The following is a 27,640-nucleotide window of genomic DNA, read 5'->3' as shown; positions in this document are numbered from 1 at the left end:
CGACAGACCAGCTTGCCCCAGAATTGAATCGTAGACTTTCTTTTTATACATTCAGCCATCTGATTTTACCCCTGTTTAACGAAAACCTCCAATTCGAGAGGATTAGTGTTGAGTCGAAGTGGATTTTCACGGCTAGCCTTCAGCTACGAAAAAAACAACAAACACGGAGCGCGATTTTTTCTTTTTCTGAAAGACAAAACTCCGCATACAAACAACCAAACAACCTTTATTACATTCGGCGACGATGAGAAACTCACTTATAATGCTTTACAGCTAAAACAATTTGTATTTAATCGAAAATACTCTCTTTTTTGAGGACATTGTCATTTCCTCGCTAAGCTAGCAACTCTAGACAAAGAAAGAAAAGCAGCTTTCATCGCCTCATCACGTCTTGTCAACTTTTTGCCCTTTTTGAGGAACAAAACGCACTTTTTTGAGTCTAGTTGGGTAGAAATAAAGCAGAAATGGCCCAACAGAGCAGTGCTCAGGTCGCCAGCTCACAGAAAGCTTTAATGCTGGAGATGAAGTCTCTACAGGAGGAACCAGTGGAGGGATTCAAGATCACTTTAGTGGATGAAGCTGATCTCTACAATTGGGAAGTGGCGATTTTCGGACCCCCAAACACTCACTATGAAGGGGGCTATTTCAAGGTATGTGCCAAGGCTGGGTTTTAGGGGGTAAATAGGAGTTATTTTTAGGAACAGATGGCTGTGGTCTATATTTGAAACTGCAACCAGCTCTGTGTAACTACTGCATCTCTTTGCATGATGTGATTTTTGCTGTCAAATTTGGATCTAATTGAGATTTGTGATCGAGTTTGTGACTGATTGTGGTCTCATGTCTTGTGTTCTTCCATTAGACGTCGCTTTGATGAGATTTTAGGGTCTTTGTTGAGGATAATAGGGCTCATTTGTTTGGTTTCTTTGTTCCTCTTTGACTCATTAGGATTCTGATGGATGCTGGGAGAAAAGGTTTACATGACTTGATGGTAGAAACAATATTATTATAACAATTGTTTAATAATATTTACTATCATTGCATAAATACACTTTAACTAGCTAATTACAAATTAATTTATTCCAATTTTTGTAATATATGATTAAGTGTTTGTGGTGAAATTCACTGAATGCATGTTTCTGTCAACAATGTTTCCACTTTTAAAAGTGATCTATATTGTTCTTGAATCATAGTTTCGCATAATTAATACTCATTAGATTTCACATTTGTTTAGCTTTAGTTGTTGACATCATGTTTGACCTGTTTTTTTTTTTCCTTTGTGACGCAACAGGTTATTGTGATAATTAAAAAAATATTGACAAAAAAAGGATTCTTGTGAATCTCTCCCATTCCACCAGTGCAGATAAACCTGTTCCTTCACACCAGTCCGAAATGGTTCATAAATTAATGACCTTAATAAGTCAGAAGCTTTATTGAATTATTCAGCTTTGCTTTAGTTCCTCTTCCGATTATAAAGGAAGGGCTTGGACTGTTGTGGTGCGATTTTGAAGTAGGTCAATGACTTTTCTTGCCTTTGTTTACAGCGAGAGCACTCTCTCACACACATACTGTGGGTTTGGCCAATACACTGGCGTCACTGTTCACTGCTCTGTCAGGATGTGAGCTCGTGCTGAAACCTGATTAATGTCAGATCTGAACTCTCGAGTCTGGCGAAGCCCGTAGGCATGGTACTCAAACCCATAACTGCTCCCCGCTTGAGGATAAATCAGCAGAAAAGCCTGTATTTGCATGACAGAGACTTGCTTTTCTTTGTTTGAAGGAGAAATTATTTGCACCGTTTGTCTGTTCACAGGATCAACAGCGTTCAACCTCTCTTGAGAGTTTTCAAGGTCTCACAACAGTCTCTAACTAACCAGTAGTGCTTATACTTATCTGGAATAGTAATGTTTTTTTGTTTTGTTTTTTGAATGGCCTGTTTACCCAGAAATGGATACGTAGTAATTTATTCTTTGGAAGAAATAAAAAGGAAGTTCTCACTTCTAATGAAAAACACAGTTGAAGTCTACTATTTGACTGTCATTCAAATGTTTGAAAGATATGATTTCATCAACAATGTGCTTACTCAAAAAATGACTATGAAGACAGATATTAAAGGATTTCCATTTTAAATTATTTAACGGGGTGGTCCACTACGATATCATATTTGAAACTTTAACTGATGTGTAAGGTAGCTGTATGCACATAAACATCTCTAAATGTGGGACGCTCAATGTAAAGAGAGACATTGGCTTTTACAGAGTTAGCTTGGCAAAGCTTACAGCAAACAAAGTTGTCATAAACCCTTCAGGTTACGCACATACACCTTGCGCAGCGAAGGGGCATGGCCAGCGGTGCTGTAATGTTATAACAGAAATGCTTCCTGGTGATGTAGAGCTGATCTGCGAATCACAGAACATTATGTTAGCTGACCAATCAGAGCCTTTTGAGGGCAGGTCTTCAGAGGAACTAGGAAATATGACAAACGTTTTTATGTTCGCTGAGTAGCTGTATATAAACAAAGTCATATATATGAAAAAATAACAAATGAAGCATGAGCATACATTGCTTTGCACCCCATAAACACAACCAAGCCTTGAAAATACACCCTGGACCACTCCTTTAATAAATAATTATGGAAAAGATGGTATCACGGGTTTTCTACAAAGCTATTAGGCAGCACAACCATTTTCAATGTTGATATTATTAAGAAATGGTTGTTCGATATGAAACAAGCCTATTAAATTGATTTTTGAATGATCGTGTGAGAACTGAAGTAGCAGTTGCAGAAAATGTAGCTTCACGATCACATGAGTTGATTGTATTTTCTTTATATTGTATTTTACCTTTTTTAAATTGAAGCCTTTTTACATCAATGCAGCTTTGGTAAGCTTAACAGATATATTTATATAAAAAAATATTACTGCTGCTTGTTTAAACTACCTGTTTAAAATAAGCTGAAACAACACAATTCTTGTAATTTCATTGGACTTTTTTTAAATTTTTTTTTTTTATGTTCAGTCCACTTAAATTTGAAACCATTAAGTTAACTCAAGCATTTTGCAAAAGTAATCTTAGGTGTTTAACGATAATAGAAAGACTTGTTGTTTAATCTTCACTTTAGTTTGAAGATTTAGAAGATTTTAATGTTATTCTTTGAGTTTTGAGATTACCATCTTGCAGAAGCACCCATGCTTTGGGTGTTGGCAGCTTAATTAGCAAAAATGCAGTTTATTGCTTTGCTTAGTGAGCAATAACTTGTCCTAAAATTAGTTCTGGCATGAGTCTCAATAAACTGTCATGAAATATGCTTAAAATTGCTTTTTAGTTAATTTAGGATAACTTCAAGTAAAACCAAGAGTCTTTGAAATGTACAACAAATAATAGACATACATGATATTATCAGACCTTTTAGTTTAAATTAAATGGAAATACAAATGTATTTAAACTTTTATTTGATAAAATCATGTTGGACCAACTCGATTGCACTTGATTGTGCAAATAGTTTTTTTTTAGTTGGTGTAAACAAATTTTTCTTTGTGAGAGAATCTCAACATCTGTTGTAGTTCTCAATCTTACTAAAGTCCCTGATATACTTAAAGCATTATAGCAATTAAAGAAGAAACTGTTCTATATTTAATTTTGAGCAAATTCCTGTGTACTTCAAACAAAGTTAATATAGATTTTGTTTCAAGAGTAAACATCTTCATTCATCAGAAACAATCCGTATAAATTACTATGCAAATATATGGAGTTTCAAATTGCAGAGCTAGTCATTCAACAATCCATAATACCATCGTCAAATGCTTTTGGATTTTTTGTTGTATCTTTATTTAGTTGTTTAGAGAAAAATGCTCTGCGTGTATTTACATTATTCATCTAAATCCCACTCTCAGCAGTGTGTCAGTTCCTCACACAAAAGCTATTATATGGCTTTAGGACCGAGCCACGACTCTTTTATTGGTTTTACGGTTTGTTTATTTTGATGAGCTTAACAGCATTTATTTTAATTGACTGTGTTTGTGTATGTCCACGAGGCCTGTCACTATATATTTTTTTGTTGGATGAAATAATACACAGAAATATATTGCAATAAATGATATTATAGTCATTTTAAGGCCATTATAAGATTATATAATGCCAGAATGACAATATAATAGCATCACGATGCAAGTACACCCTTTCAAGCCACACATAGTATTTTATTCTTAATGGTATTTCATTTAACTATAGTAATTTTAACAATGTAATAATTAGGCATTAGCGCATATTCTAAATAAATAATAATAAATGTTCAAAAAAAGTGTAAAGTAACAGAGGCTGCGATATCTGCGACCAGATCTGTTTTTAGTTGTCAGACACCCGCATGAAAATATACTATAGTAATTTATAGTAAATACTACAGTGTTTTTAACCATACAGACAATGACTTCTTTAATAGAGATAGAGATGTTGCGCAATAAGATAAGTGGCTAGAATTGTTTTTCACGTATGGGCCATATACATTGCATCAACAAAAATGATTGAGGTCATGCATGTGTTGTGCAACAAGGCAATATATTGATTATTGTGACAGGCCTAAATGTATGACAAAGACATGACACCAAATGTTTTAAATAGTTTACCGTATTTAACTTAAGTTCAATCAGGTTTTATTTTAATTTTTTAAAGTTTAGCTAAATATTTTAGTCTGTTTGACAAAATAATTTAAAATGACTAAACTTTATTTGAAATTTAATTTGATTCAAATAAAGTAAAAAACCTAAGGCAGCAAGAGTTTCATTACAGATTGTAAATATTTAAAACTTCTCATTTCGTGTAAATGACCAAAATCCTGGTTGAACACATTCTTAAACATAATTATTAAATATGATATAGATGAATGGGCGATATAAGCTCACTTCCAATAGTAGCAGCCTAAAATGTTTCAAGGGCAGTTTTGCCACGAGACTTGAAAATAATTAGGTCTGTATTGAATTGAGATGGAGGGCATATCTCTTGCGTAACGGATGTTTAACCTAGTTGTTTTAGTGCCAAAAAATGATTCGTCCCACATCCTGGTTTTCCTCCGCGCCGTCCATTTGTGTGTTTTCTCTCAGATTTTCCCTCCTGTCCATCTGCACTGTTCTTCTGCAATGTGATGCGTCTCCAATCCTATTAAGAGCAGCTGTCCTGGGCTCACCCTGAGACCGAATCCTCCAAAGCTGCTGTATGAGAGAAATCTCAATGCGGCACACCAGCTGACGACTCTGAGAAGTTGACGTTTTGAACTTCGTATTTGGCTGGGTTATCAAGCTGGAACAGAATGTGGTTTCTGGGGGAAGGGGAATCTGCGGAAGGATATTTAACATAGTAAAATGTGTTAAATATGATGCAGTCCTTTGGACATTTTCATACACTAGATTTTAGTGAGGTCCCAAGTCCATTTAGTATCTCAGCTTGACTGTGTATGTGTGTCTTAATGGTGAAAGCAGCTTTACAGTACAGTTTGGAGAGGAGCGCAAGTCTGTAAGAAAGGTTTTAAGAATTTGTATTCGCTTGTAGTAAATCTTTTTTTACTTTGTAGCATGGGTGTACAAGCTTACAACAAGATGGGATCAACAACGAAAATTGATACGTAAAAAATAAATAAAGAACAAAAGTAACAAATTAATTACAAACCATAGGACAAATAAAAATCAAAGATGCTAATTATTGTTCAAATACAGCTGGCTCAATTATCTAAGGAAATACTTCCAAATATGAAGAAAAAAAAAAACTAAAACTAAATCAGTTCATGTAGGGCTCTCTATGTTAGGGCTGGACGATATTGGGGAAAAAAATACTGATATTGCAATTTTGTTTTCTGCGATATATAGTTACATCAGATGACTTGAATAGCTCTATTTGAAAATAATAATATTAATAATTTTAGACTTATTGGAATGATTTTCATAAAAATAAAATCTAAAATGCTAATTGCTAGCAAAAAAAAGGAAAAAGTATTTTATGGTTTTCTGGCATGTCGAACAGTATTCAGTAGTGGTTTAACAATCACAAATCTCATGGTTTGGATCACAATTTTTTTTTAGTCATGGATCACACCATTATTCGGGTCAGCCAAAAGGGCAGGAGGCAAATTAAATTTGCTTTCCATTTATTACCAAAACATCACTGCAAAAACATTTTAGTTTTAACAAACAGAACCTAAAATCTGTAATTTTATTAAAAATAAAATGAAGAAATAATCAGCTGAATAAAAATTAATTGTAAAATATTCACTACTGTGGAAAAAATTCAGTTACTGCTACTGTTGCTGAAAACACTAAATGTGTAAACCTAACATTATAATTTGTACTATCCATATTTTAGTCTAATTTTCAATAAGCGATTCAGTTATTCTCTTTCGTTATAAAACTTTCGTTGCTAGACAGATCATTTTCGAAGAATTATTCAGTGGTATATTTTTGATGGCTGGTTTTCGCCATCTATTGGTTAAATTATGTAATTGCTGCCTACACCTTACATATTTAAGCGTCAAATTAAATGAACATGTTGATTTTAGTCTTTACCATAAATATCAGTGGTTTTATCTAAACTGTAAACAGTTATCTCAGTACTTCTGGGTTATTTGACTGTTTGTCCAGTAGGTAATCATAACCATAAGTAATCCTGCAAACAACAATTAACTCAGCTGTATATCTTTTTAGTTACACATTTACATGTAAGTAATGTGCACAATTATTAAACAGTGCACATATTGAAGACATCTAAAGATAAATCTTAACTCCATGTAAAAAATCCTACACTTTTCTTTCTTTAGTTTTGACTAAATTTGTTTTACTAAATAAGGAGATGAAAACGAATAGACTATTGATATGAGATATAACAAAATTGTTTCAGAGTACTGTGATGAAATGCTGGTGAAGCATTTAAATATAAACAGTTATTATAACAGACCAGAACGCAGAGCTAAATGTTTAATAATGTAAATGTAAAGAAGAAACCGTTGTGTAATACCGAACTTATAATCAGTAAATATGATCTGATTTCACTTTCAATATGCGGTTTAAATTCCTTGTCAATTTAACAAGGCTGTGTTCGTTCTTGCAGTCAAATGCGGAAGAAATGATCGATAAAAGGTTTCTGATAAGTTGCTGTGACAGCTGCAGGCACTATGTGATGTGCATGCACGCGAGGGGAGTCAGATTTGTTCGGGGAGTCGGATAGATTTCTCACCACACCAGCACTGCATGTTCCTCCATGTCATGTCAGTGATGGGTCGTTCCTAAACGATTCGTTCATTTTGAACATTTTTAAATGACTCATGGAGTGAATCATTCATTTGCGCATGCGCACATTTGTGCAAGTGAAGCTCGCGTGCTACCTTGGAGTGGTCTGTTTCGAGCAGATTGCGCACGTGTGTCCTCTAAACCATTTCGATATGAACGATATTGGATAATACTGCATCGCGTTAGGGAATCATACCGATATATCCCCAGAACTTGATACACTATCCAGCCCTAGTGTTACTTCATCCATAAATGTCAGTAATGTCTCGTACTGCAGATGTTAATTGACATTTTTGAATGCTATTAAATGTACAATACAGCAAAATCTCTAGTGTTAGACACGTCATACCGTTGTCATGATTTATATCGTTATACCAACCAGCTCAGGAGTTAGTTTGAGAACCCATGCTTTATTTATTGTTGTGCGTTTCTTGTGGTTGCCTTTGTGTAAATTGCTTTTTGTAAAGCAGCTTGTAATTTTCACGTCTCTTGTGCTGCATCTGTTGCAGACAAATGTGAGTGCAGTGTGAAAAGAGACCAGCGGGTGAGGGGGTTGCCATTGAAAAATTTGGTTGAGACCAAACAGTTGAAACAAGTGTGAATATTGGCCTCATTGGCAGCTGAATATGTTATGATTTAGCCCAAAATACTTGGAAAAACAAACAATGCACCATGTTTATCCTAATAATCGCTTCTGTCTTGTTTTACAGGCTCGTATTAAGTTCCCAGTCGATTACCCCTACTCCCCACCCACATTCAGATTCCTCACCAAGATGTGGCACCCCAACATCTACGAGGTAAGAGGAGTGTTTTAGTCTTCACACTTTGACACGTGGCTCATCTGGACTTCCTCGTTTCCGTCACAGTTAAGCCCTGTGTTAATGCGGCAAGCACGAGTCTTTGTATATTAGCTATTGCCAATAAACAGTCATGGTCAGATATGAAAAGCAACACATTGTTTGAAGACATGTTAGGATAATTGGCTGCTTTGTGTTAAATGTTAAAGTGAGCAAGCTAAGGGCAATAATTGGGCGTTTAGAAATGAGGAAGAATTGTAACGCTCACCACAAAGAGATATGTGGTGTACTGACTTGCAGTTCAGACCTGGAAAACATTAGCTCATGTTTTGTGGGCTTGAAATGATAAGGTTAACCATGAGAAGTCGCTAAACAGATCCTTCATTATTTTCTTTCATTTTGTGCTTTTGATTTTTCATGTAAAAAATAGTAAACCCTGGGTGGGCTGTCTGTTGTTTTAGGAGAATTGAAATGATTATAATATTTATCAAATTGACATCAAATAAATTACATGTAAAAATGACAGGTGCTTCGTAATACGATAATTAAGGGTTCTTTCACACCTAGACTTTTGTTTCGGAGCCTGTCTCGTTTGCCCATTTAGCACGGTTCGTTTGGCATATGTGAATCCAGCAATCGCAGTCGGATCAAAGCCAAAACAGTCGGTCCAAGATCGCCTGAATGAGGTGAAACAATTGAAACAGACTCTGGAGCGGATCGATTGTAGTGAGAAAGCGATGCAGTCCGAGCCCGGTTATATCACAGTGTATTATGATTATGTAATAGGCATACGGCTATATGAAGAGAGAATTATGAGTAGGGCAGGTGTTCATTCCAGACAACCCAAGTCTCCTGGAAGTTCCGAGAGTCTCCCGCAAATGCACAGAGACTTCCGGATGCCCGCAAATGAGAGATAATCTCCCGAAATTGCGCGTCTCCCTCCCGGTCCTTAATTTATTCTCACCCCTCCCCACCGCATCCCTCCTCGCTCTTCAGACACGTCGCTCGCACCCTGTCAAACATCACCAAACCACCACCCCTCCTGACAGCGGAGCAGGAATCAGCTAAATAAACCGTAAACCGTGAAACTCTGACCAATGTGAGGAGAGTTTACTTACACGAGACTTGTTTTAGCGATTTTGGTCCGTTTAGAAACTTTGCCGTGTGAAAGCAAACCGCACCAAGAGCAAAGGGCAAAATTGTAACAATTTTAATCCCTGTTTCGGAACAAATGAATCGATTCACAGGTGTGAAAGCACCCTTAGTTAATATTGAGATCAGATTAAGAAAGATAATAGGTAAATATTTTCTTTGTAAAAATATTGGTAGTCTTCAAAACAGTTGCCATTTATTTATTTATTTTGCATCACTTTGTATTATTTTACACTATAAAGCAATTGCTAACCTAGTGTGAATCTTTGTGTTATAAAGTGGAAGTGAAGCAGTCAGTCAAGTTTACTCTATTTTGTAAGTTTATTTTCCAATTTATTGAAAATATGTATAACAAACTCGATTATTGTAACCATTTAAAAAAATGACATGTTTTTCTGTAGCTTTTAGAGCTAGGGCACTGCCATCTTAGAATACTGTTGTGTCTGACATCACTGGGTTGGTTCCGTTCCCTCAGCGTAACAGATACAGTGGAAGTAAAGGACTGAACATGGCTACTTGAAAGCCTAGTTTAACCCAATGTGTGTAGTTGTGGATGTGAAGCTGGTGCAAATACAAGCTTCATATGAGTGTCTAATATATAAATATATATATATATATATATATATATATATATATATATATATATATATATATATATATATATATATATATATCAATCATATTTATCATATTTATATTTATTTATTATTAGGCGATTTGGTCTAAAATCAAGATATCGATTAATTGAACATTTTAACTCGATTACGATTAATGTTTTTCACATGGTAGGTTTTACATCCTTCATAGATGCTGAGAGATTGAATTGATTGACTTGATTAGCGAAAATGTATTGACATAATCCACAAAGACGTTGCTTAGTAAAGCGTGAAGTCTACATTAGTCTGAATGTAAATCCCATTGTCAGGCAGTGCTGGAGCAGCGTGAAAGAGTGGACCAATCCCGTGACGTCAGACACAGCGGCATTATAAGATGGCGGCGCCTTAGCTCTAAAAGCTATAATAAAACATGCCTTTTTCTTCTAAATGATTATGTTAATCAAGTTTATTATATTTTCATTAAAATGAAAACTAATGTACAAAATAATGTAAACTTGACTGAGTGCTTCTTCTACTTTAAAGGATAGTGGCAATATATAAAGATATGAACTGTTCAATGACTAGTCATTTTATGCTTTGAAAGTTTTTTTTCAAGTGTTAAATTAATCTATCCATCCAGCAAATCTAAAATGTTACATAACATGAAGCAGCTGTCTTGATGCCAGATTCAAAGTTAAAAGAAGCAACATGAAGTAAAGCTTTTAACTGGTGCTTATATGGATTATAGGATTAATACTTAAAACTGCATTTATATGTATATACAGTTAAAGGCAAAATTATAAGCCCTCCTGCTGTGAATTCTCCTTTTTTCAAATATGCAATGTTAAACGGAGCATGGAAATTGTCACAGTATTTACCATTATATATATATTTTTCTTCTGGCGTACGTCTTTTATTTCTTACAACTTTTAAAGTTGTTATTATTAACCCTCTTATTTGTTTTTGATTGCCACCCACACTCTCCTCATAACTTATGCTCCTTAATAAACACTGCATTATTTATTTATTATTTAATATTTTCATAATTAAAAGTGCACATATTCTTCACACGAAGTTGCACTAATTCAGCTTGAATTGTACATACATGTCCAATCGTTCATATCTATCTGCATATCTATCTGCATACCTCTGATTATTAATAGCAACCCCTACATATTTTCATCTATTGTAAATATCTGTTCATAGCTAATACAATCTGTATATAATGCTCATAGTACACCCATCTGTAAATTTATAGTTTTTCTATAATTGCACTTTATAATTTATACCTATATCCTTGACTTACTGCACTATTGCACTCCTGGTTAGATCTAAACTGCATTTGGTTGCCTTGTAATTGTACAGAGCTATAAATTGCGACAGTTTTGGTTGCATATGCGCCCGAAATTTTATCTATGCAACCTCAAAATATATTTCGGACTATAAGTGCAAGTGCATAAAATTGTTGCCGTGCAACCGGTTTTCACTGCAAAATGTTCACCGGATGCGCAGATTTAGAAAACATTATGAATGCTTCTTTGCACTTAAAAACGTTAAACGTAGAGCTAGGAAATAGTTTAAAACGTCAACTGTCTACAGTAAACAAGTCCTCAGTGCTTGCCCCGGCTTCATGCTCTTCTGATTGACCCACTGCTCTACAACTGAATGCAAATGGATTGGTTTATCCACTGTCAATCATTCAGTCAACGCTTTCTGCCTTCAGGTGACGGGGAGCAACAGCCACGAAAATGTAAAGCGCTGAAGATGAGAGAATGAAAACACACTGACAGATTTCATTTTAGAAATCACCTAAAGTTACAAATAATGACACAGCTGATTGGTGATACACTTTTCAAAAAGTGGATAAGACTCCTTAAGACATTCACTGTAAAGTCTGTGTGACAGAGTTTTCAGGTAACGGTGTTGGCCACTGAATCTACCCATTTTAAGTACGAGATATTTTATTTAATCCTTCATTTAATTGTCAGAATGATTTTAAATGCAATAAATCTGTTAATATAAAACTTACCAATATTGCAGCCTTCAGTACTACCAATACAATAATCAGTACAAATCATGAATACTTTACTTTTACCTATTTCGTTTAGAGGTATGTTTGAACGGCTAGATCAAACTGAGAACAAAAGTCACTAACAGTTAGTATGGAAAAAAAACGACCAATTTATTAACTAATGGTTGCCTAAATGTGATAGTTTTACATAAGAATATATATAAAATAATTAAAGAATAAATATTTAGGGCTCTATTTTGACAGTCCATGCGCAGAGCGCAAAACGCAGGGCGCAAACGCTTTCAGGGCGTGTCAGAATGCATTTTTTCTAATTTAAGGACCGGAAAAAAAAACACTTTGCGCTGTGGCGCATGGTCTAAAAGGGTTGAGTTTATTTTCCTAATGAGTTATAGGTGTGTTTTGAGAATAAACCAATAAGAGTCTCATCTCTCATTTCCTTTAAGAGCCTTGCGTCGCGCCATAAGCGCATTCGCTATTTACATGACGTAAAGTAAGTCTAAGTGGAAAAACTGAGCATTTCACAAGCAAACAGTTTGTTTTTCTAAGCTTGTTTTTAATAAAACAAATATAAATATGGATATAATAAATAATAAAATAAATAAAAAGACAAAAAAGCAGTGGTTTTTCATATTTATGTAGGCTAGAAAATAATAGGTTTTGTAATATTTGAATCCTTTATATTTATATCCTATATATATATTTATTATATCCTATATATATATATATATATATATATATATATATATATATATATATATATATATATATATATATATATATATATATATATATATCCTTAATATTTAATTTTTTTCATATGTAAAGATGTTTGTGTATTGCGTTACATCTTGTGTGTAGGCTATTAAGCTGTGTGTAAGCGAGGCGCAACTCTGCGCTGGAGTTTAGATCGGGTTTGTTTTGGTCTAATGACAAAATCTATTATAGTTTCTCAAAATAGGAAAGCGCCAGCAGTGTGCCTCAGAACGCCTTTCTGTTTAGACCAGAACGCCTATGGGCGCACATATGAGCGCAAAACGACACAAATAAAAAATAGCAAATAACATTTGCGCCGCATTGCGCCGGGTGTTTGATAGAGCCCAAAGACCTTGAAAAATATCTTAATTGAATTAACACAAATATATTTTTTTAAAGTGCAAAATACTAATTAAAAGTCACTTCAGTTATTTTTTACAGTCTGCAAATGGTAGGAACAGCTGAGAGCAGGAACATAAGAAAAAAAAAATACTGTTGATTGACCAACTGCTAAAGTTTGAGTGCCCAAAGTTTCAATGTCACACACCACCCGAAAGAATGAGATTGTTGCATTTAATATCCACAAAAAAATAGTTAACAATAATTGACTGCTTATATCGAAGATTTTTAACACAGTTTAAAAGAGTTTTTTTGGACTAATATCGGACCTGCTTCCGATATCAATATCGGATCGGGACATCCCTAGACAATACAGTTAAATCTAATCTACAGACCAAACCACTGTTGTCCAATTAACCATAGAATATTATGTATTCATCAAAACAGAGATGAAAAAAATTATTTGAAATTAGTCTTAAAAACTTTTGAAAAAAAATCTCTCTATTAAACATCACTTGTTAAACATTTAAATAAGAATAAAAATTTCACAGGAGGGCTAATAATTTAGCTTTATGTTAATATGTTTATACAAGTACCATAATTTAAACGACACCAACACCACCCAGGCCATGCACTATGGTATATTTCTTATGTATTGTAAATATGCAGTGCATGCGCAAGGCTTTTCATCATTCTGCAGAGACCGTTCTTCAGCTTTTGACAGGCTGTTTCTCCTTATCTTTCGTTCACACGTCTCGCTCTGACTCTTGAGTACTCGCAGCGCTCGTGTGGAGGCGAGCGCTTCAGCGAGACGCTTGTTTTCTTCATAAAAGGATTGTGATCCTGTAATTGATTGAGTCTCTGTGTGCTTTCCCAGAACGGGGACGTGTGCATCTCCATCCTGCATCCTCCAGTAGATGATCCACAGAGCGGAGAGCTACCCTCGGAGAGGTGGAACCCCACACAGAACGTCAGGTATGCAGTAGGGTGTGCACAAATAGACAAATATTTCATCTGCAATTATTAAAGGGGAGCTATTATGCAAAAATCACTTTTATAAGAGGTTTAATGAATCTAACTTTAATGAAGGTTTAATGAATCTAGGTCTGTGAATATAACTAGGTTAGAATAATAAACATTTATTAATTTTAGCTTTTATAATCACACTTGATAAAAAACTTTGATTAACATTCTCCCTTTGTCCGTGTCATCAGAGGTGGAAAGCCTAGCCCATTAGTGACAATCTCTCCCTCATTAGCATAAAATGTTAGTCTTGTTTTTTAATATGCCACTATGCTGACACACAGGCATTTGTAGCTCCGCCCTCTTTTGAAAAGAGCACAATCTAATTTGAAATTAAAGCAATTAGGATCAAAGCCTAAAGCCTGATTTATACTTCTGCGTCAAACACCGGCGTATGCTACGGCGCTGACGCATAGCCCTTCGCCGTGGCCATCGCCGTCACTGACGTGCACCTCTCAAAAAATGTAACTACACGTCGCAACGACGCGTAGCATAAGCTCTGTGATTGGTCGGCTTGGTAGCGCTGACGAGTCTGGGCGGGACCGAGAGGCGCGCGAATGGCGCGACGCCGCGCGAGCGATTGTTTACAAGTGTGGAGTCCCGTGAAGGAGCTCCGGATGGAAAGTTTTGTTTTGTGTTTACCTCATAGTTAAAGTTGTTGCACGTCCGCCGGTTCCTGCCTCAAAATGAGCGAGTTTGAGCCACTTGTACATCCCGGAAGTGTTCAGGAAATGCAAAAAAGTAGCGAAGAAACTTGACACAGAGGAACATTTACACCTCACTGCCAATTAGCGTTTCGGAAGTGTTAATGCAGACCGGCAGAGACAGCGCGCAGAAGTATAAATGCACAGCCACGTGCGTTGCCTGCGCCGTGGGTTACGCCGGTCACCTGACGCAGAAGTATAAATCAGGCTTAAAAGGGGCAGTTATAAAGAGCTATAAAACATTGTTTGTGGGGTATTTTTAGCTGTAATGTTACACACTCTTAGGACATCAGAGACTTTGAAAATGAATATTTTTATCCTTTTCTCAGTGAAAATGAGTAATATATATTGCTGCATTTGAACAAAACAGATTTATTAAACGTATACATTTACAGGGCTTGAATGAACCTTTTTGCTTGTTAGCACCGGTGCTCCTAACTTTAAAAATGTAGGCGCATCAGGCAAAATTTAGTCGCACCCACCAATTATAAGCAACGTTACTATACGTTTTATTCAAACATATTTATTGCATTTGAAATCAACACTTATCAAACTAACAAGCAAAAAAATATATGTGCATGAGTGAGGAAAATATGTCTCAACGAAATCCCGTTATCACAAGAAAATATATTTTTATAAACAAAAGATACACAGAGCGCCCACTGGCCCTGCACGCACTACTTGACATGAATGAATCTGTTAACGATATAACTGTGCCGTTCTCACAGGTGCTGTCTGATATTGCATTGATGCTTTTGAAATATACTTATTATATGCAAAAGTCATGTTAATAGCAATACCGGTCTTTTCATGAGTAGCGATATTACTCCGTGTAAGCCCGTTTGCGATGGTGTACGTGGTGCCACTTGCACGGTGGACAGCATCTGGCGATTAAATGATGGATTAAACAGAAGCCCTCGTGCTAGATGTGGCAAACAGTTACCTGAAAATTCCATCCCACAGACTTTTCATTGCGGACTTGAAGCCAATGGAAGTCCTTTATCCACTCTTCGAAAAGTGTAGATGGTAGATTAACATTCAGCACATGATCACATTATTTGTAACTAGATGGTTTCTAAAACAAAATATGTCAGTGTTATTTTCATTCTCATCTTCAGCGCTTTACAATTTTCCGTGGTAGTAGTTCTCCCTTTCATTCCAAGCCAAAAGGCTTTGACTGAGTGATTGACAGCTAATATTAACCAATCATCAAGTTAAGTTCTGAGACAGTGGGCCAACAAGAAGAGCGCGAAGGCGAGGCAAGCATTACAGACTTGGCTTTGTTTACTGCAGCAAGTTTACATGACAACTGTTTAAAACCATTCCTGAGCGATTCGTTTCGCGTTTCAAGAGCAAAGATGCATTCTGCGTGAATGTCTCCCAAATCCGCGTGAACATTTTGCAGTAAAAACAGTTCACACAACAATTTTATGCACTCGCACAAATGCTCCTAAATATATTTTGAGGTCGCATAGATAAAATTTCGGGCGCATATGCGACCAAAATGGTCACAATTTCGAGCCCTGATTTATTAAAATAATATTTCAGTCACAGAACATATAAAAAAATGGAAATATAATACATTTATATTCATGCAAAATATTGCAAAAATAAATTACAACCTACAACATTTCAATAAATTTGTATATATTTTTTTCTTGATTTTTGCTATTTTTGAAATTATTTAATAATTTTCCCTAACATATATATTGTGTGTACTAATTTTTGAACCATTATTGTAAGTTATTTTGTTAGATTAGCTTCAGTACTGACTAAATTAATGTAAATGCACAAATATAATGTTGTAAAGCATCCTATTAAAAATATGAATTTAAAAGGTAGATTTGTGGGGGTGTACTCATATATGCTGAGCACTTTTTTTTCGTCCCCCCCAAAACTATTTGAATTTTACTAGCCTTCACTTTGCTGTCTGTAAAGGGGATGAATCTATGCAAGTACCAAGCATGCAAATGAAAACTCAAATAAGCATATTCATTGGGTGGCGCTGTGGAGCGTACAGTGGAAACTGGTTTATCATGTTTAATTGGATGCGTCTCAGCACAGAGAGGTCTAGAATTACTTAACATTTCACTGTTCATCAAACATCAAAAACTTCATTATTGATGTTTTATGTTAAAAAACTAAGGATGATGCGTTTTTTTCTCATGTCATACAATATAAACATGTTACTAAATACTGACTGAAGTGTTTCTGTACTTTCTATACAATTTCTGTTGTTTTTTTTGCTGTTTTCTCTGTTCTCTGTAAATACTTTTTGAAGTATGTTTATTATTTGCACACATTTTTTAATTATCTAAACTAAACTTCCTTATCATTAAACCTATTATAAATAAATATTTAAATATTCATTTTTATGACCTTAAATATTCAGATGTAATGTTTCTGATGAAAAAGATGTACACCCCTAGTACGCAGTAATTGATAAACAGACATTTCTAGTGTATCAGCATTAAAAGGAAAGTTCACTAAAAAGTAAAAATGTTCATCATTTACCCACCTTTGACTCGTTTCAAACCTTTGCCTTTTTCTTTCTTTCTTTCTTTCTTTCTTTCTTTCTTTCTTTCTTTCTTTCTTTCTTTCTTTCTTTCTTTCTTTCTTTCTTTCTTTCTTTCTGTCAAAATGAGATATTTAGAAACATGTTGAAAACCTGTAACCACTTGACTTTAATAATATTTGTTTTTCCTACTATGGTAGTCAATGTTTTCAGGCTTACTTCAAAATATCTTGTTTTTAACAGAAAAGATGAGCAAAAATGTTCTTTTCCACTGAAGTTGCACCTATTTTACCTCTTTACAAGATGTAAGATAAAGCGTTGGTGTCTCCGGAGTGTGTCTGTAAATTTTCAGCTCGAAATCTCCACAGATCATTTATTATAGCCTCCAGAATCTGCCCATTTTGCTGTCTCGAGTACAGTGTAGCTGTTTTTGTAGCCTGTGGCTTTAAATGCAAATGAACTGCTTCTCCCCACCCACGGCTCCCACGTGCTTGTGCTTCTCGTCATGCGTTTACGTCAGATAAACAGCAGTCAGTGACAGAGACAGACTGGGATGAATCTGAAATACAGCTCATTAGTCAAAAATACCAAGCAAGTTTATTTCATATATATATGTCTGCATTTACTGACACCATGAGGCCGTGGTGAATAGCATAGCTATTTTACTGCCTTTGTTATAAACATGCTCTGTTTTAAAAATGTTTTTAACTTATAAAACGTATAAAAATCGCAGACAGTTTATTTGCAAAAATGTTCTGTGGATGTGTGTGCATGTTATTATGGAGACATGGTGCCTGTCAATCAATTTGTTGGGTGGGGGAAACTACACTCCAACGTCACAATGCGTTGGGCCTAAAAATCACTGGGATTTGGGTACTATTTTAACGTCAGGAAATGAAAAGAGACTTTTTGTGTTTTTATCACTCTAATATGACAGTGGACACACTATACATATACATAGTTCTGTCCAAACAGCTTACAAAAGTAGATTTTTATCATAGGTGTCATATAAATTTTATTTTTTGGGCCCACCTTGCAGCTTATTCTTCTGTTTTCCCTAAAGAAAGAGAGCTTGTGATTTGAATGTTGGGTAATTTGCAAATGAATTGCCCTTCAGGCTCCCATCTAGATCTTTAGCAGGAGCTGTCACAAAAGAGGGATGATGTATTTTCTGCTAACAGAACAACTATAGGAATAGTGACCAGGCTGGTTCTGTGTTCTGCCTTAATGGAAAGCATCTCGGTGGAGATCTGTGTATTTGTGTGTTTCCTCCCCCGAGTCTGATCTCTGCTCTAGTTAGTCTGGTATCTTGTTTCCCTGGGCTTTGTGTTTCGATGGAAAAGCTGGTGTCTTCCAGGAAGCTCATGTTAATCATTTGCGTTGTTCAAGAACACCTGTCAAAGAACACAGAGAGATGGACATTATTTTGACCCCAGATTGAATCGGCAGTGGTTTATGTTGACATAACCTACAGTGTTCCCTTGCTTAGATAATAATTGTTGGATTTTATTATTATTTAATTCGATTGTAACTTGAATTTGAATCACTAATATAATTGAGTGTAATGTTACTTTATTTTTGAAGTGCTTTTTGCTATTTTTTACTGTGCTCCAACCATGTTTTACATGTCCTTTAGTTTTACTTTCAAGCCAATAGAAATTTACAGTGGGTACTGTTTTACAGTCTAAATAAACAAACATTTTAAATTTAAATACAGCTATTGAACCAATTTTATTTTATTTTACATTAATTAAATAATATAATATGCACCATATGAGTTTAAATTCAAGATATGTATCCCCTAATAAATACAGGGTGTCCGCAGGGTCTTAGGGTGCTTTCACACCTAGACTTTTGTTTCAAAGCCTGTCTCGTTTGCCCAGTTAGCACGGTTCGTTTGGCATATGTGAATCCAATAATCGCTCTCAGATCCGCGCCAAAACAATCGCTCCGAGATCGCCTGAATGAGGTGGTCTCGGCTCGTTTGAAAGAACTCTGGAGCGGATCGATTGTAGTGAGAAAGCGATGCGATCCGAGCCTGGTTATATCACAGTGTTTTATGTTATATATGTAATAGGCATACGGCTATATGAAGAGAGAATTATGAGTAGGGCGGGAGGTTATTCCAGACATCCCAAGTCTCCCGGAAGTGCCCGAAAACAAGCGATAATCTCCCGGAAATCCTTACCGTTTATCCTTGTGTAAGTCTAAAATTTAATTCAAAACGGTCTTAAAGTCTTAGATTTGACTTTATGAAAACCCGTAGAAACACCAGTTATAACACCAGTAAATATGAATAATATCATGGTTTCCGCTATATTCTTTCTGCCATGCCGGGGGGCCACACCAAAATTCATTCCGCCACAGCTACAGCTTCTCATTCAAAACATTCAGTCGTTGTTGTTTTTTTAATATCGGGTTTTAATCGCACCAAAACCCATTAAAAGGTTAGTAAATTATAACAGCGCAAGCTTTTCTGTAACCATAGTAGTGCTGTGCGTTATTTGTTTTACCCTTTAAGGTGATGTGCTGACATACTGACTGACTGACAGATGCGTCAGGCAAGCTAACACGACGTAGCTTTTAGTTAAGATAAACAGTTTCCCTAACTATATAACATACAACGACTTTATCTTGCTGGAGTTTATAGCCGTTTCACTTTACTTCAGGACGCATTAATGCCGCTCTGTAGGTCTATTGAAGAAATTCAAAAATATTCCCAGCAAATCTTATAAATGTTGGAGACATGTTACATAAACACGATAAATACCACTTCAGTAGTGTTTATTTTTGGGCACGATCAAAGAAAATCGGCGTTCAAGCAAAGAAATTTGGATACTCCTATTATATAAATGCGATCTCGACTTGTAATACAGCACTCATGACATTTTCCATTTCTCCATAGGTAGTTGGTATAATAAAAACTACTTCTTTTTATTTAATTATTGAAATTTATTTATTAAGGTACATTACTAGACTAAAACACCACTTTAATATATATATATATATATATATATATATATATATATATATATATATATATATATATATATCTTGTATTTCACTATTTATTATCAATATATTACTATTGCTTGTGTTTCAAACGTGTAGATCAATAATTTTTTGTCTGCATTTTATCGCTCCAATGCTAGCGCACCTCAGTTGTAGTCAACAATAAATAAAGACTGATCCTCTTGTGTAAAATCTCCTGAACTCTTTAGGAGAATGCCGCTCCAAGCAGCTCTAGGACAGATGAGCTTAAAGATAATGGCATTATAACACTGTCTGTTTGTCTGTGTGTTTCAGAACCATCCTGTTGAGTGTCATCTCCCTACTGAACGAACCCAACACATTTTCTCCTGCCAACGTGGACGCCTCTGTCATGTACCGCAAATGGAGAGACAGTAAAGGAAAAGACCGGGAATATGCAGAAATCATTAGGTAAAATACTGAAAACAAACAGAGCTTCAGTTGTGTTAAATTTTTGTCTTATTTGTTTAATGTGTGTTAACATTTGAATGGCACTATCTGAAGCATACACAACCTGACAAATGTCCCAGATTTTAAGAGGAACAAATGATAAATTAACTTCAAGTTGATAATTTGTAAAAGTGGCAGAAGGTAGATTGATCCAATAAATCATCTGTTGAACTGAATCCTAATCATCACAAATACTACAGAAGACCTATTGGAACCTGCTTGGACCCAAGATTCTCACAGAAATCAGTCAAGTTTGGTAAAGGAAAAAATCATGGTTTGAGGTTACATTCAGTATGGGGTTGTGCGAGAGATCTGCAGATCGGATGGCAAAATTAACAGCCTGAGGTATCAAGACATCTGTGGTGCCCATTACATCACAAACCACAGGAGAGGGCAAAATCCTTTGCAGGATAGTGCTTCTTCTCATACTTCAGCCTCCACATCAAAATTCCTGAAAGCAAAGAAGTTCAAAAGTGCTCCAGGATTGGCCAGCCCAGTCACCAGACATGAACATTATTGGGCATGTCTGGGGTAAGATGGAGGAGACATCGAAGATGAATCCAAAGAATCTTGATGAACTCTGGGAGTCCTGCAAGAACACTTTCTTTGCCATTCCAGATGACTTTATTAATGCGTTATTTGAGTCATTGCAGAGATGTATGGATGCAGTCGTCTAAGCTCATGGAGTCATACATGATATTCATTCTTTTTCCACTGCATCATGAGTTTATATTCTATACTGGACATTATTTCTGTTAAGTGACGAGACTTTTGTCTAAGCAAAGTCCGACCTTAGTGTCCTAATGAAGTAATTAAAAATCAAGGCATCATCATGTTTTATTTTGGTAAAATAAGCGTAATCTAGAGGCCCTTGCCTTTTATGTAAGCCACTTCTGATAACAAATGATCAACTAGTAGTCAAGCTATTATTTGTTGTTCCTAAAACCTGGGTAGACGACATCACTTTTGTCAGGTAGTGTAGTGTGAAATGACACTTCAGCTAATGGAAAACCCTTCTGCAAAGATTTATTTTCTGGATCAGCGATGCCCTCCTGTGGTGGAATGAGTCACTGAAACCTGAGTGACTGTTTATCTCCTCTTGGCAATCTCTTTACTGCATGTTGCAATTCATGTTTTCAACCATCTGACTTGGAAGATTTGTGTCAGGTTTGATCCTCTCCCTCCTTCAGGACATCAGTTGTTTATTTCTCTGCCTTGGCATCTTAACACCTCTGGGCAGCAGAAACTCGTATGAAAAACTACTCTGCAGAAAATGTCAATATGTCCCACTTTCTCATTCGGAAACATTATGATGTAAGATGCATGGTTAAATGTGCAGCTGAATTTTTATTTATTTATTTAATTTTTGCTAACTGAAATGCCTCTGTTATGCATATGCGCACACACATACACATTAGTAAACGTTTAAAATAAGATGCATGGTTAAATTTGTAGTTAATTTTATTATTATTATTGTGTAAATTGAAATGACTCTGTTTTGCAAATGGAGATGCTCTTACACACACATACACACAGCAGTCTACATTGGAAGTTAAATCCTTTCATCAAGCTTGTCCTAAAGCTATTGATCAACACCCATTCACCCATTGATTTGTTTTAAAGCCACGATTCATCAGTGGATCACTTGTATGTCAGCTTATTAACAAACCAGCTAATCGACGTACTTTGAAACACTCCAGTGTCCCTGTATCTGTGGTTACACTAATGCCGATTTCAGACTGTATGATTTTCAAAGTAGTCGTGTCACAGATGTTTTCACACTGCATGACTACCTTGGCTAGATTTTCGTCGCTGCTTTGTTTACACTGCAAGATGGATCGGCGACAGGGACTTTCACATTGCATGACTTTACCATAGGAAGAATCGCCCACAAGTTCGTCCAAACTACATCTCACAGTCAAAATCACGTAGTATATCTTTTGTTAATAACTACATAATGAGAAAGAAGCCTTTAATGGGGTAGAAAATGTACATATTTGCTCACCAGGGTTTAAAGGGAATTAGCCATTTCTCCTCAACGGTGTTAATAAACTAATTTCTTTCTGTATGAAACGTCAAACAGACACGGTTGCTCCTGAGTCCTGTCAAACCTCAACTAGTTTTCCACCATTTAGTGGGTCCAAATAAACCAAAAAAAAACGCTTTTAACTTTTCCCCCAGCCTCCCGCTGGCCTGCAGCAGATATACACGCACGCACACGCAAGTGAATGCTGCTCTCTTATTGGCTGTAGGCGATCGCTGATGTTATTTTCAGTCAAAACTCAATTCACACGGCATGATTTGAATCGCCGACAGCTCCAGATATTTAGCATGCCAAATATCTCACAGGCATCGGCGACTAATCTGCGATTCTCTCAGATCGCGTCTTTGATGGTTCATACTGTGTGATTGTCACTCACGTGCACGAGCAGCGATTTGCCTGTGATTTCAGGCATTTGTCGGCGATTTCTCAAAACCTGTCGGCGAGCCAAAATCAGGGCTAAAACCACGCAGTCTGAACTAGGCATAAGTCAACAGCAGTGAGTCTGGTGAACTGATGACCTTCACTGCCAACCACAGTCATTTCTGTTGAGCATGTGAACACAATGGCAAATCCGCGCTGTTTAAGAACGTGCACAACAGCTCTCAAATGTTAGCTGGAAATAAACGTTTTTAAAATTTCTAAATTGATTGGTACCGAATTCCAGTATCGTGCAACCCTTGCGTCATATCGAAGTTGGAAATTCCAGTGTCATTTCAACACTGGAATGTAGCACAAAATAAAATGTCAATTGGAAAGCAGACAGTAATGAAGTCTAGCCTGAAAGCAATCATTTCTTTTTCAATCTATTTCATGAGTTGTTTGTGTGTCTGTTCCAGAAAACAAGTTCTGGCAACTAAAGCGGAGGCCGAGCGGGACGGAGTGAAAGTTCCCACCACGCTGGCTGAGTACTGTGTGCGCACACGTGCCCCTGCGCCAGATGAGGGCTCTGACCTCTTATACGACGATTACTATGATGATGAGGACTTGGACGATGAGAATGATGAGGACTGCTGCTATGATGAGGACGACTCAGGAAACGAAGAATCATGACCACATTCCCATTGCCGCCTTCATCCTCGTCTTCATCAGCATCAACCCCCCCGAAAGTGGAAATGTTAAGGCATGCAAACCTGCATTTACACTCACTCAAATGGCCATTTTTGTTTCCTTAAGGGACTAAAATGAGATCTTTTTTTGTTTGTTTCTGATTATGTTTTTTATGTAAGCATTATTTTGTTTCACCTCAGAAATGCGCTGGCCTTCAGGCTCTTTTCCGTTCTGCTCTTTTATTCTTTAGTTGCTTCGTGCTTTCAGACAGCTTTGAAAAGAAGAAAAGCTAAAACAAATGAGTGCGACTTTTGAATTAAGGTTGACTAAGTGAGGCTTTGTGCTGAGTAACACTGATTATGAATTTCTTCTGATAACCACACTCACTTTTTGGCCTTCAAAGCACATTTGAGCAGCCCAGCAATCAAGTGTGACTTTGTCTTATTAGGTAAGCTTTATTTTTTAAGTAGAAATTCCAATGAGAAGCCCTAAGCATAAGATTAAAGTATAAAACCTTGATATTAATCCATCTGCTGAGGCCTAATTCTACAACGTGCTTAAATTCCACATTATTTATCTTATAGTATCACTTTAAATTATTGAAATGATGTATTTCTCTGTTCCAGCATATAGGAGCTTATCAGAAAATCTATATAATCAGATTTGGGCTGGATAATGTTTTGCTGTTGAGCTGAATTTATTTTAATATTTTTTTTTTTTTTAAGCAATGCTGATATTCCCGTCTCGTCCTCTGTAAATCTTATTTAACTGTAGTGAGATTTTTTTTTTTTTTTCATTTCGCATCACTGATCGTTTGTTGTTTTGTTTGGGATGTAGCTCAAAAACTGTTGAACTATTTTTTTTTTTTGTGGCGTTTCTTTTGCGTTAATGTTCTGTGAACCCACGGCACGTTCTTTGTTGTGAAAATTTCGATTGAAACATTTGTTTTTTGCGCTGCCTGGAGGCTTGCAAGTGCTGGCGTCCGTCTCTGATTTCAGCTCATATCGACTGACTCTCAGGATCAACCAATCGGGAAAAAGAAAAATCTGCCAACAACATAGCGTACTTTTCTTTTTCCCCCCCGCATCTGCAAGTCATCCGTCTTTATGATTTTTGTTTTAAGGACAATTTACAACCGTATCCCAAGAGGCTGAGATCTACAAAAGGAGCTGATTTGTCATTTTATTGACCTGTATGTATTTTTACGGTTTGTTGGCCTATTTAAAACTGAATAAAGATCTTTATTAGATATGTCTGATTTATTTTCTTTTATTAGCTAATTAGGGTAAAAAAAGCTAATTATTCATGGTTTTGCATATTGCTTAAAGAGCAATAGTTCGTTTAGAAATGGTTTTGTGTTTCTTATTGTGAACAGAAAAACGGAAAACCTTTGACTTGCATAGTATTTGTTTTTCTAACTATGGATGTCGGTGGCTATCAATATTTAGTATTTTTTAAAATATATCCTCTGTGTTAAAAAAATCTAATCGGATAAATAAGAACTCATAAAGGATTGGAACCATATACACTACCTGCCAAAAGTCCTGTCATCGATCCCAGCTGTAAAAGCATCAAATAAACACTTGACTTCTAGTTGATCATTTGGAAAAGTGGCAGATGATAGATTTTTAGAGAAATCAGTCACGTTTGGTGAAGGAAAAATCATGGTTTGGGTTACATTCAGTATGGGCTGTGCGAGAGACAGTCTAAGGTTTCAAGGCATTTGTGCTGCCTATTACATTACAAACCACAGAAGAGGGCAAATTCTTCAGCAGGATAGCGCTCCTCCTCATTCTTTAGCCTGCAAATTTCCTGAAAGCAAAGAAGGTCAAGGTGCTCCAGGATTTACCAGCCCAGTCACCAAACATAAACATTATTGAGCATGTCTGGGGTTTGATGGAGGACCAATAGTTGTTCATTTAATATACAATTCACTCTATTAAGAAACTGATATTTAGCTTATTCATTCATTTTTCTGTTTTGCTTCGTCTCTTTATTCATCAGGGGTCGCCACAGCGGAATGAACCGCCAACTTATCAAACGTATGTTTTACGCAGCGAATAACCTTCCAGATGCAACCCATCACTGGGAAACATCTGTAGACACTCATTCACAATCATACACTACGGACAATTTAGCTTACCCAATTCACCTATACTGCATGTTTTTGGACTTGTGGGGAAAACCGAAGCACCCGGAAGAAACCCACGCGAATACTGGGAGAACATGCAAACTCCATACAGAAATGCCAACTGACCCAGCCGGGGCTCGAACCAGTGATCTTCTTTCTCTGAGGCGATTGTTCTACCCACTGCGACACCGAGCTGCCCAATATTTAGCTCAATAAACTACTACTTAGCTGCTTATTAATTAGTATGGTAATTGTTGGGTATGGTTATTGGGTTAGGGATGTAAAGTAAGATGATATTTTATAAGTGCTAATAAACAGTTAATATATTAATTATAGGCCGCTAGTAAGCCAGCAGTAGGTGTTGTGGATTCTTACTTGATAAAGTGATTGTAAGTTTTTTTTTTTAATGAATTAATCAGATTATTAGAATAAAACAAATAAAAATTGTGGATTTTCCAATAGCCTGATTGCACGTCATTACAAATCGAAATCGAGGCTGCGCTGGAAAAAAACCTGGAAGAATCGCCTGAATCACAGGAATGTTTTGTACCTGGCTGTATATCTTATCAGTAAAGAGAAATCGACACATTTTTTATATCACCGCCTTCCGAGTGACCCGAAGGTCCGTTCTGAACGAATAGTGAAAATAAAAATGGATATCAGACCTCATTTTCTGATTGGCTCCTGTACTAGAAGGCGGGCTTTATTCACCATATATGTAGCGATCGACGATTGGCTTATGTACTAACAGGCAGGGCTTTGTTCACCATATTGACAGTTACACTTTTCCCCATTCAAACAGATGCAAGTGACTGGTCTTGTGTATTCTATAGTCTTTGGCAGTCACCTATAAATCCATAGAAACTGAAAAATTTCAAGTCCCCCCATATTTTTCTCTATAGTTGTTCTATTGTAGAGATCTCTCAATTGTCTTGTGCTTCTTGGTCATTTTAAACAAATCAAGACATATATACTTGCTTATAGATTTTATAGAATATTATTTTAGTTCATCAGAATGGTACAAAGCTTGGTTTTCACACTTGCAATGTGAACACACCAGGAAAAAGAAAAAAAAAACAACTACATGGGCATAATTCTGGAATGTTCCTGAAAAAAACACACTTGTACTCCTTACTGCCACAAATATGCATTGTAAATGAATGCAAAATGCATTTAATCTAAAAGAAACTGTAAGTAACAGAAACTTTTGGTAGCTCTATGCTCATAAAGCATTTAACAGGTCATAAACGGCTCACATCTAGTTAACTTCTACTTTCCAAAAGTTTTCCTCATTTAAATAAAAACTAGACAAGTGAGAGTAAGTACTTTTCATCAGAGTCTTCACCGACAAATGCGAGCGAGCTCTCTGAAAGCCTAATTAAACTTTTTGCTGTCTGATGTTAAACGAGCTCTCTTTCGGCATGTCTCAGGTTTGTGGCATGGGTTTGCTGATAAGACTCTGGGCACGACTGAAGTGTTCAGGGTCTCCAGGCATTCTAAAGTGCAGTCGGCCTGACTCTGTTGCCATGGCAACCGTCCGACTGGCATTCAGGGTTTGCCTGGAAACACAGTGCTAGAGGCTTATTCAGACAAACTGAAGTCGCAGGCCAAACAATGAACATGAAGGGATGAGGGCGCCAGAGAGGTGCATTTACTGCGCTGATGATGCTGTGTACACGGCAGAGCTTTACACACAGTGTTTGTACACATTAACTGTGATCTGCTGACCTGAAAGGCCTATTGAGAAAATAAGCAATGTTTC

At 36.3% G+C, this 27,640-nt stretch overlaps 1 protein-coding gene and 1 long non-coding RNA gene across 2 annotated transcripts; one reads left to right on the top strand and one right to left on the bottom strand.

Moving 5' to 3' along the window:
- cdc34b (cell division cycle 34 homolog (S. cerevisiae) b) lies at positions 1-24,996 on the top strand. Its single transcript, NM_001002688.1, is given in 5 exon segments — positions 1-650; positions 7,976-8,062; positions 13,812-13,909; positions 20,483-20,617; positions 23,537-24,996. Coding segments are annotated over 5 exon segments (720 nt in total). The 5' UTR covers positions 1-464; the 3' UTR covers positions 23,751-24,996.
- Positions 24,476-27,640, bottom strand: LOC147846505 (uncharacterized). The gene is made up of 2 exons (XR_015479092.1): positions 25,957-27,640; positions 24,476-25,832 (listed from the first exon to the last, which is right to left on the bottom strand). It is a non-coding gene; the product is annotated as an uncharacterized LOC147846505 (long non-coding RNA).

Source organism: Danio rerio, chromosome 2, assembly GCF_052040795.2.
Source record: "Danio rerio strain M-AB ecotype USA chromosome 2, GRCz13ab, whole genome shotgun sequence".
Lineage (NCBI taxonomy): Eukaryota > Metazoa > Chordata > Actinopteri > Cypriniformes > Danionidae > Danio > Danio rerio.
This window is presented reverse-complemented; position numbering and strand designations above follow the sequence as displayed.